Source organism: Salvelinus namaycush, unplaced genomic scaffold, assembly GCF_016432855.1.
Source record: "Salvelinus namaycush isolate Seneca unplaced genomic scaffold, SaNama_1.0 Scaffold62, whole genome shotgun sequence".
NCBI classification, from domain to species: Eukaryota; Metazoa; Chordata; class Actinopteri; order Salmoniformes; family Salmonidae; genus Salvelinus; species Salvelinus namaycush.
The window spans coordinates 90,001-102,125 of record NW_024061331.1 but is presented as its reverse complement, the minus strand read 5'-3'; the positions used below and the strand labels follow the sequence as shown (position 1 = coordinate 102,125).

The 12,125-nt window shown below is 41.2% G+C and overlaps 2 protein-coding genes across 5 annotated transcripts in view; both read left to right on the top strand.

Annotated features, from left to right (window-relative positions):
• The window catches only part of LOC120042128 (cytochrome P450 3A27-like), a 61,672-nt gene extending 52,015 nt beyond the window's left edge, over positions 1-9,657 (top strand). For 3 of the 4 annotated variants that reach the window (XM_038986986.1, XM_038986985.1, XM_038986987.1), the window contains exons 21-25: positions 2,918-2,996; positions 5,737-5,897; positions 6,152-6,378; positions 6,550-6,712; positions 8,478-9,657. In XM_038986986.1, coding sequence (XP_038842914.1) covers positions 2,918-2,996; positions 5,737-5,897; positions 6,152-6,378; positions 6,550-6,712; positions 8,478-8,594 — 747 coding nt within the window. In that variant the 3' untranslated portion in view covers positions 8,595-9,657. Of the gene's footprint in view, positions 1-2,917; positions 2,997-5,736; positions 5,957-6,151; positions 6,379-6,549; positions 6,713-8,477 lie in introns of those variants that run through there. The other variant, XM_038986988.1, reaches the window with a different exon arrangement.
• Positions 9,658-11,687: 2,030 nt separating this feature from the next.
• LOC120042133 (cytochrome P450 3A27-like) overlaps positions 11,688-12,125 on the top strand; it is a 17,733-nt gene continuing 17,295 nt past the window's right edge. The window contains exon 1 of the mRNA XM_038986996.1: positions 11,688-12,125. This exon is cut by the window's right edge and continues 651 nt beyond it. The gene's annotated coding sequence lies outside the window, so the exon portion shown is untranslated.

The window sequence follows — 12,125 nt, the reverse complement described above, 5'->3', positions numbered from 1 at the left end:
TGTGTGTGTTGGTTGTGATTGGACGAGATCCAGTAGAATGTGTTGATTGTGATTGGACCAGATCCATTATAATCTGTTTGTGTTGGTTGTGATTGGACAATATCCATTAGAATCTGTTTGTGTTGGTTGTGATTGGACCAGATTCATTCGAATCTGTTTGTGTTGGTTGTGGTTGGACAAGATCCATTATAATCTGTTTGTGTTGGTTGTGAATGGACGAGATCCATTAGAATCTGTTTGTGTTGGTTGTGATTGGACGAGGTCCATTATAATCTGTTTGTGTTGGTTTTGATTGGACGAGATCCATTATAATATGTTTGTGTTGGTTGTGATTGGATGAGATCCATAAGAATCTGTTTGTGTTGGTTGTGATTGGACAAGATCCATAAGAATCTGTTTGTGTTGGTTGTGAATGGACGAGATCCATTAGAATCTGTTTGTGTTGGTTGTGATTGAACGAGATCCATTATAATCTGTTTGTGTTGGTTGTGATTGGACGAGATCCATTATAATATGTTTGTGTTGGTTGTGATTGGACGAGATCCATTGTAATCTGTTTGTGTTGGTTGTGATTGGACGAGATCCAGTAGAATCTGTTTGTGTTGGTTGTGATTGGACGAGATCCAGTAGAATGTGTTTGTGTTGGTTGTGATTGGACGAGATCCAGTAGAATGTGTTTGTGTTGGTTGTGATTGGACCAGATCCATTAGAATCTGTTTGTGTTGGTTGTGATTGGACGAGATCCATTAAAATAGGTTTGTGTTGGTTGTGATTGGACGAGATCCATTACAATATGTTTGTGTTGGTTGTTATTGGACGAGATCCATTATAATCTGTTTGTGTTGGTTGTGATTGGACGAGATCCATTATAATATGTTTGTGTTGGTTGTGATTGGACGAGATCCATAAGAATCTGTTTGTGTTGGTTGTGATTGGGCGAGATCCATTATAATCTGTTTGTGTTGGTTGTGATTGGACGAGATCCAGTAGAATGTGTTTGTGTTGGTTGTGATTGGACCAGATCCATTAGAATCTTTTTGTGTTGGTTGTGATTGGACGAGATCCATTAAAATAGGTTTGTGTTGGTTGTGATTGGACGAGATCCATTACAATATGTTTGTGTTGGTTGTGATTGGACGAGATCCATTATAATCTGTTTGTGTTGGTTGTGATTGGACGAGATCCATTATAATCTGTTTGTGTTGGTTGTGATTGGACGAGATCCATTATAATCTGTTTGTGTTGGTTGTGATTGGACGAGATCCAGTAGAATGTGTTTGTGTTGATTGTGATTGGACCAGATCCATTATAATCTGTTTGTGTTGGTTGTGATTGGACCACATCCATTAGAATCTGTTTGTGTTGGTTGTGATTGGACCAGATCCATTAGAATCTGTTTGTGTTGGTTGTGATTGGACGAGATCCAGTAGAATGTGTTTGTGTTGGTTGTGATTGGACGAGATCCAGTAGAATGTGTTGATTGTGATTGGACCAGATCCATTAGAATCTGTTTGTGTTGGTTGTGATTGGACGAGGTCCATTATAATCTGTTTGTGTTGGTTTTGATTGGACGAGATCCATTATAATATGTTTGTGTTGGTTGTGATTGGATGAGATCCATAAGAATCTGTTTGTGTTGGTTGTGATTGGACGAGATCCATTATAATATGTTTGTGTTGGTTGTGATTGGACGAGATCCATTATAATCTGTTTGTGTTGGTTGTGATTGGACGAGATCCAGTATAATCTGTTTGTGTTGGTTGTGATTGGACGAGATCCAGTAGAATGTGTTTGTGTTGATTGTGATTGGACGAGATCCAGTAGAATGTGTTTGTGTTGGTTGTGATTGGACCAGATCCATTAGAATCTGTTTGTGTTGGTTGTGATTGGACGAGATCCATTAAAATAGGTTTGTGTTGGTTGTGATTGGACGAGATCCATTACAATATGTTTGTGTTGGTTGTGATTGGAAGAGATCCATTATAATCTGTTTGTGTTGGTTGTGATTGGACGAGATCCATTATAATATGTTTGTGTTGGTTGTGATTGGACGAGATCCATAAGAATCTGTTTGTGTTTGTTTTGATTGGGCGAGATCCATTATAATCTGTTTGTGTTGGTTGTGATTGGACGAGATCCAGTAGAATGTGTTTGTGTTGGTTGTGATTGGACGAGATCCATTATAATATGTTTGTGTTGGTTGTGATTGGACGAGATCTATTAAAATAGGTTTGTGTTGGTTTTGATTGGACGAGATCCATTACAATATGTTTGTGTTGGTTGTGATTGGACGAGATCCATTATAATCTGTTTGTGTTGGTTGTGATTGGACGAGATCCATTATAATATGTTTGTGTTGGTTGTGATTGGAGGAGATCCATAAGAATCTGTTTGTGTTGGTTGTGATTGGACGAGATCCATTATAATCTGTTTGTCTTGGTTGTGATTGGACGAGATCCAGTAGAATGTGTTTGTGTTGGTTGTGATTGGACGAGATCCAGTAGAATCTGTTTGTGTTGGTTGTGATTGGACAAGATCCATAAGAATCTGTTTGTGTTGGTTGTGATTGGACGAGATCCATTATAATCTGTTTGTGTTGGTTGTGATTGGACGAGATCCATTATAATATGTTTGTGTTGGTTGTGATTGGACGAGATCCATTATAATCAGTTTGTGTTGGTTGTGATTGGACGAGATCCATTAAAATCTGTTATAGTTGGTTGTGATTGGACCAGAACCATTAGAATCTGTTTGTGTTGGTTGTGATTGGACCAGATCCATTAGATTCTGTTTGTGTTGGTTGTGATTGGACCAGATCCAGTGGAATCTGTTTGTGTTGGTTGTGATTGATCCAGATCCAATAGAATCTGTTTGTTTTGGCTGTGATTGGACATATTTGAACTAATTTCATTTCCAGAGTCGGGTGGATTTCTTACAACTGATGATCGACTCTCAAAAAGGCAACGACACAAAGACAGGAGAGGAACAGACTAAAGGTACCTGCCGAACAAACACCTGGAAACTATTGTTACAAACACACACCTGTAAACTACTGTTACAAACACACACCTGTAAACTACAGTTACCAACACACACCTGTTACAAACACACACCTGTAAACAACTGTTACAAACACACACCTGTTACAAACACAAACCTGTTATCAACACACACCTGTAAACAACTTTTACAAACACACACCTGTTAAACACACACCTGTAAACTACTGTTACAAACACACCCCTGTTACAAACACACACCTGTAAACTACTGTTACAAACACACACCTGTTACAAACACACACCTGTAAACAACTGTTACAAACACACAACTTTAAACTACTGTTACGAACACACACATGTTACAAACACACACCTTTCCAACCTAATTGAGGAAAATAAGAACAATCCTAAATTTATTTTTGATACTTTTTTTAAGCTCAGTTGTCCTGAGTCACAACTCTGCCAGGACCTAGGATCAAGCTGCATACTGGACCCTATTCCAACTAAAATACTGAAAGAGCTGCTTCCTGTGCTTGGCCCTCCTGTGTTGAACATAATAAACGTCTCTCTATCCACCGGATGTGTACCAAACTCACTAAAAGTGGCAGTAATAAAGCCTCTGTTGAAAAAGCCAAACCTTGACCCAGAAAATATTCAAAACTATCGGCCTATATCAAATCTCACATTCCTCTTAAAAAGACTGAGACTGAGACTGAGACTGTGAAGGTGGTAAATTACCTTTTAATGGCGTGAGACCGAGGCTCTGCATCTGTCCTCGTGCTACTAGACCTTAGTGCTGCTTTGATACCATCGATCACCACATTCTTTTGGAGAGATTGGAAACCCTAATTGGCCTACACGGACAAGTTCTGGCCTGGTTTAGATCTTATCTGTCGGAAAGATATCAGTTTGTCTCTGTGAATGGTTTGTCCTCTGACAAATCAACTGTAAATTTCGGTGTTCCTCAAGGTTCCGTTTTAGGACCACTATTGTTTTCACAATATATTTTACCTCTTGGGGATGTCATTCGAAAACCTAATGTTAACTTTCACTGCTATGCGGATGAAAGAGATCTTCTATTGAATCTGACAATTAATCTTAATGGTTGTACAGTCGTCTCAAATAAAACTGTGACGGACCTTGGCGTTACTCTGGACCCTGATCTCTCTTTTGACGAACATATCAAGACTGTTTCAAGAACAGCTTTTTTCCATTTACGTAACATTGCAAAAATCAGAACTTTTCTGTCCAAAAATTATGCAGAAAAATTAATCCATGCTTTTGTTACTTCTAGGTTAGACTACTGCAATGCTCTACTTTCCGGCTACCCGGATAAAGCACTAAATAAACTTCAGTTCGTGCTAAACACGGTTGCTAGAATCCTGACTAGAACGACAACATTTGATCATATTACTCCAATGCTAGCCTCTCTACACTAGCTGGTTTTATTGCTAACCTACAAAGCATTACATGGGCTTGCTCCTAACTATCTTTCTGATTTGGTCTTGCCGTACATACCTACACGTACGCTACGGTCACAAGACGCAGGCCTCCTTACTGTCCCTAGAATTTCTAAGCAAACAGCTGGAGGCAGGGCTTTCTCCTATGGAGCTCCATTTTTATGGAACGGCCTGCCTACCCATGTCAGAGACGCAGACCTTTAAGTCTTTATTGAAGACTTATCTCTTCAGTGGGTCCTATGATTGAGTGTAGTCTGGCCCAGGAGTGTGAAGGTGAACGGAAAGGCACTGGAGCAACGGACCACCCTTGCTATCTCTGCCTGGCCGGTTCCCCTCTCTCCACTGGGATTCTCTGCCTCTAACCCAATTACAGGGGCTGAGTCACTTTCTTTCTCTCCCTCTCGGAGGACCTGAGCCCTAAGACCATGCCTCAGGACTACCTGGCATGATGACTCCTTGTTGTCCCCAATGCACCTGGCCGTGCTGCTGCTCCAGTTTCAACTGTTCTGCCTGCGGCTAAGGAACCCTGACCTGTTCACTGTGGTTATTATTATTTGACTCTGCTGGTCATTTATGAACATTTGAACATCTTGGCCATGTTCTGTTATAATCTCCACCCGGCAACGCCAGAAGAGGACTGGCCCCCCCTAATAGCCTGGTTCCTCTTTAGATTTCTTCCGAGGTTTTGGCCTTTCTAGGGAGATTTTCCTAGCCAACCTGCTTCTACACCTGCATTTCTTTCTGTTTGGGGATTTAGGCTGGGTTTCTGTACAGCACTTTGATATATCAGCTGATGTAAGAAGGGCTATATAAATAAATTTGACCTATAAACTACTGTTACAAACACACACCTGTAAACTACTGTTGCAAACACACACCTGTAAACTACTGTTACAAACACACACCTGTAAACTACTGTTGCAAACACACACCTGTAAACTACTGTTGCAAACACACACCTGTAAACTACTGTTACAAACACACACCTGTTAACTACTGTTACAAACACACACCTGTAAACTACTGTTGCAAACACACACCTGTAAACTACTGTTACAAACACACACCTGTAAACTACTGTTACAAACACACACCTGTTAACTACTGTTACTAACACACATCTAATACAAACACACACCTGTTACTAACACACAACTGTAAACTACTTTAACAAATACACACCTGTTACAAACTATTCTCTCTCTATTTCTCTTCTCCTCTCCCTTTCTCTCCTTTCTTCTACTCTCCTCTCCTCTCCCTCTCTCCTTCCACAGGACTGACTGATCATGAGATCTTGTCTCAGGCCATGATCTTCATCTTCGGTGGCTACGAGACCAGCAGCACTACTATGAGTTTCCTGGCCTATAACCTGGCAACCAATCCCCACACCATGACCAAACTGCAGGAGGAGATAGATACTGTGTTCCCCAACAAGGTAACCCCCACACCATGACCAAACTGCAGGAGGAGATAGATACTGTGTTCCCCAACAAGGTAACCCCCACACCATGACCAAACTGCAGGAGGAGATAGATACTGTGTTCCACAACAAGGTAACCCCCACACCATGACCAAACTGCAGGAGGAGATAGATACTGTGTAGGTGCCAGATGTGGTGAGGTACTGATTTGTGTGTAACCCCGGTGCCAGATGTGGTGAGGTACTGATATGTATGTAACCACGGTGCAGGCTCCAATCCAGTACGAAGCTCTGATGCAGATGGACTATTTGGACTGTGTGTTGAACGAGTCTCTGAGACTGTACCCCGTCATGCTGCGACTGGAGAGGGTCGCCAAGAAGACGGTGGAGATCAACGGCATCGTCATCCCCAAAGACTGCGTTGTTCTGGTTCCCACGTGGACCCTCCACCGTGACCCAGAGATTTGGTCCGACCCTGAGGAGTTCAAACCAGAGAGGTACTGGACCGCACCGTAACCACAATCCAACCATAACACAACCTTAATACAACCACAGTACAACCATAACACAACCTTAATACAACCACAGTACAACCATAACATAACCACAGCACAGCCACAAATCAACAACAATAAAATGTGTAATATGTTTGCCCTCACCCTGTCCAGGTTCAGTAAGGAGAACAAGGAGTCTATTGATCCGTACACGTACATGCCGTTTGGGGCGGGGCCCAGGAACTGTATCGGGATGCGCTTCGCCCTGATTATGATCAAACTGGCCATGGTCGAGATCCTCCAGAGTTTCACTTTCTCCGTCTGCGACGAGACAGAGGTGAGACGCTCACCTGAGCAGACAGAATATGACATCATCAAACATCACTATCATTCATAGATAGAGCCTGCACTTGCCACCACCTGTTTGATCATGGTCAGTACCTGTTTTAACATGGTCACCACCTGTTTTAACATGGTCACCACCTGTTTTAACATGGTCACCACTTGTTTTAACATGGTCAGCACCTGTTTTAACATGGACCTGTTTTAGCATGGTCACCACCTGTTTTAACATGGTCAGCACCTGTTTTAACATGGTCAGCACCTGTTTTAACATGGTCAGCACCTGTTTTAACATGGACCTGTTTTAACATGGACCTGTTTTAGCATGGACCTGTTTTAGCATGGACCTGTTTTAGCATGGTCAGCACCTGTTTTAACATGGTCAGCACCTGTTTTAACATGGACCTGTTTTAACATGGACCTGTTTTAGCATGGTCACCACCTGTTTTAACATGGTCAGCAACTGTTTTAACATGGTCAGCACCTGTTTTAACATGGTCAGCACCTGTTTTATAACATGGTCAGCACCTGTTTTAACATGGACCTGTTTTAGCATGGTCACCACCTGTTTTAACATGTTCACCACTTGTTTTAACATGGTCAGCACCTGTTTTAACATGGACCTGTTTTAACATGGTCACCACCTGTTTTAACATGTTCACCACTTGTTTTAACATGGTCAGCACCTGTTTTAACATGGACCTGTTTTAGCATGGTCACCACCTGTTTTAACATGGTCAGCACCTGTTTTAACATGGTCAGCACCTGTTTAACATGGTCAGCAACTGTTTTAACATGGTCAGCACCTGTTTTAGCATGGTCACCACCTGTTTTAACATGGTCAGCACCTGTTTTAACATGGTCAGCACCTGTTTTAACATGGTCAGCACCTGTTTTAACATGGACCTGTTTTAACATGGACCTGTTTTAGCATGGACCTGTTTTAGCATGGACCTGTTTTAGCATGGACCTGTTTTAGCATGGACCTGTTTTAACATGGACCTGTTTTAGCATGGACCTGTTTTAGCATGGTCAGCACCTGTTTTAACATGGTCAGCACCTGTTTTAACATGGACCTGTTTTAACATGGACCTGTTTTAGCATGGACCTGTTTTAGCATGGACCTGTTTTTGCATGGTCAGCACCTGTTTTAACATGGTCAGCACCAGTTGTTTTAGTTAGGTTAGTATCTAATGGTTCAGGTTAGGACTGGGGCAGGGGAATCTGGTCCTAGATCAGTGGTTAGGTTAGTATCTAATGGTTCAGGTTAGGACTGGGGGCTATGGGATCTGGTCCTAGATCAGTGGTTAGGTTAGTATCTAATGGTTCAGGTTAGGACTGGGGCAGGGGAATCTGGTCCTAGATCAGTGGTTAGGTTAGTATCTAATGGTTCAGGTTAGGACTGGGGCAGGGGAATCTGGTCCTAGATCAGTGGTTAGGTTAGTATCTAATGGTTCAGGTTAGGACTGGGTCAGGGGAATCTGGTCTTAGATCTGGGCTGGGGAGTGTTACGTAACAGGAGTTATCAGATGAGATTGTAGCTGACCTGACAGGAAGTCCAAAGATCACCCTAATGCAACACACACAATGCACACACACACACACACACACACACACACACACACACACACACACACACACACACACACACACACACACACACACACACACACACACACACACACACACACACACACACACACACACACACACACTGTTGGAGATGGATAACCAGGGTTATGTTATGTTATTCTCTATAGATCCCATTGGAGATGGACATCCAGGGTATGCTGATGCCCAAACGACCAATCAAACTGAGGCTGGAGCCCCGTAGCAACATCCCTAGCAACACCACCACCACCTCTCTGAAGAGTTAAACAACGTGACCAAATGCAGGAGTACCGTACCCTAGAGCACCCTACCCTACCCTAGAGCACCCCACCCTACCCTAGAGCCCCCCACCCTACCCTAGAGCACCCTACCATACCCTACTTCACCCAACCGTACCCTACTTCACCCAACCCTACCCTAGAGTACCCAACCCTACCCTAGAGTACCTAACCCTACCCTAGAGTACTCTACATTGGAGAACCCTACCCTACCCTAGAGCACCCTACCCTACAGCAACCTACCCTGGAGAATCCTACCCTACCATAGAGTAACCTACCCTGGAGCACGCTGTTCTACCCTAGAATACCCTACTCTACCCTATAGCACCCTACCCTACCCTAGAGTACTCTACTCTACCCTAGAGTACTCTACCCTAACCTACAGCACCCTACCCTACCCTAGAGTACCGTACCCACCCTGGAGTTCGCTACCCTGTTCTGCTGTCCAGTCATTCCTGTAACCGAGTATCTCTCCCTTCCAAGGGCAGAGTCTGTTTAGTACCTTTACAGGAAAGAAAAACATAAAACATTTTGAATCAGAAGATAATATTGCAGCTTATAATCAGTTGGAATACCAAGTTCGCATCTTACGTCATACTTTTCTTGCCGTCTAGTTTAATATATTTTGAATGTGATCTATGGCATTATTTAGGATCCTTAAGACATGAGCTTCTACTAAACTAAATAAAACAAATCATTAGAATAACGGTGTGGTTTCACATAAAACTATTTTAGAAATAGTGTGCCTTGAAACGGAAGCAAACAGAACGAACAGAACAAAACGTGGAGGGACATACCTCAATTTATCCCAATAGAAACTCTCATTTTGCTCTGTGTGCTTTCATTTAGTTCCTAAACGTTAAAAGTTTTCCGTAATGAATATGCCCCTGTTCTCTCTGCCAATCATTCACCATCCCTCCCTGCTTCGCTTTTCACCTCTCACACAGTCTCCCTCCTATCTCCTTATTGTGTCGTGAACAACATTTGCCTGAGCAACAATAGTAGAATCGGCGGTTCGGTTTTCAAAATAAAAGTTACCCATTGAAACTGATGCAAACGGATATATATTGTGGAATCATGCAAAAATCCTGGAGGGACTTTATGGTGCTAAACATATATATGGAATATGTTATATATATAAATATATATGTTATGTTATGTTATATATATAAATATATATGTTATGTTATGTTATATATATAAATATATAATATATATGTTATGTTATATATATAAATATATATGTTATATGTTATGTTATGTTATATATATATAAATATTTCATATATATGTTATGTTATATATATAAATATATATGTTATATGTTATGTTATATAAATATATAATATATATGTTATGTTATATATATATAAATATATAATATACATGTTATGTTATGTTATATATATAAATATATAATATATATGTTATGTTATATATATATTTAATATATATGTTATGTTATGTTATATATATAAACATATATATGTTATGTTATGTTATATATATAAATATATAATATATATGTTATGTTATGTATATAAATATATGATATATGTTATGTTATATATATAAATATTTAATATACACTGCTCAAAAAAATAAAGGGAACACTTAAACAACACAATGTAACTCCAAGTCAATCACACTTCTGTGAAATCAAACTGTCCACTTAGGAAGCAACACTGATTGACAATACATTTCACATGCTGATGTGCAAATGGAATGCACATTTGTGGCCTGCTGGAGGTCATTTTGCAGGGCTCTGGCAGTGCACCTCCTTGCACAAAGGCGGAGGTAGCGGTCCTGCTGCTGGGTTGTTGCCCTCCTACGGCCTCCTCCACGTCTCCTGATGTACTGGCCTGTCTCCTGGTAGCGCCTCCATGCACTGGACACTACGCTGACAGACACAGCAAACCTTTTTGCCACAGCTCGCATTGATGTGCCATCCTGGATGAACTGCACTACCTGAGCCACTTGTGTGGGTTGTAGACTCCGTCTCATGCTACCACTAGAGTGAAAGCACCGCCAGCATTCAAAAGTGACCAAAACATCAGCTAGGAAGCATAGGAACTGAGAAGTGGTCTGTGGTCACCACCTGCAGAACCATTCCTTTATTGGGGGTGTCTTGCTAATTGCCTATAATTTCCACCTTTTGTCTATTCCATTTACACAACAGCATGTGAAATTTATTGTCAATCAGTGTTGCTTCCTAAGTGGACAGTTTGATTTCACAGAAGTGTGATTGACTTGGAGTTACATTGTGTTGTTTAAGTGTTCCCTTTATTTTTTGGAGCAGTGTATATGTTATGTTATGTTATATATATATATAAATATATAATATATATGTTATGTTATGTTATATATATAAATATATAATATATATGTTATGTTATATATATATAAATATTTAATATATATGTTATGTTATGTTATATATATAAATATATAATATATATGTTATGTTATGTTATATATAATATATATGTTATGTTATATATATAAATATATAATATATATGTTATGTTATATATATATATAAATATATAATATATATTTTATGTTATATACATTCAACAAAATACAATAATTAGTTAATTTGACACCAAATAAAATATTTTACAATTGCGCTGTGGAGTTTTCAGGACTGAAACATACCTTCAATGTACATCCTTATGGGTCTTGGGTTCGTGACATGGGGTACCAGCCTTATGGGTCATGGGTTCGTGACATGGGGTACCATCCTTATGGGTCTTGGGTTCATGACATGGGGTACCAGCCTTATGGATCTTGGGTTCATGACATGGGGTACCAGCCTTATGGATCTTGGGTTCATGACATGGGGTACCAGCCTTATGGGTCTTGGGTTCATGACATGGGGTACCAGCCTTATGGGTCTTGGGTTCATGACATGGGGTACCAGCCTTATGGGTCTTGGGTTCATGACATGGGGTACCAGCCTTATGGGTCTTGGGTTTATGACATGGGGTACCAGCCTTATGGGTCTTGGGTTCATGACATGGGGTACCAGCCTTATGGATCTTGGGTTCATGACATGGGGTACCAGCCTTATGGGTCTTGGGTTCATGACATGGGGTACCAGCCTTATGGGTCTTGGGTTCATGACATGGGGTACCAGCCTTATGGGTCTTGGGTTCATGACATGGGGTACCAGCCTTATGGGTCTTGGGTTCATGACAGGAGGTACCAGCCTTATGGGTCTTGGGTTCATGGCATGGGGTACCAGCCTTATGGGTCTTGGGTTCATGACATGGGGTACCAGCCTTATGGGTCTTGGGTTCATGACATGGGGTACCAGCCTTATGGATCTTGGGTTCATGACAGGGGGTACCAGCCTTATGGATCTTGGGTTAGTTACATGGGGTACCAGCCTTATGGGTCTTGGGTTTACGACAGGAGGTACCAGCCTTATGGATCTTGGGTTCATGACAGGAGGTACCAGCCTTATGGATCTTGGGTTTGTGACATGGGGTACCAGCCTTATGGATCTTGGGTTTG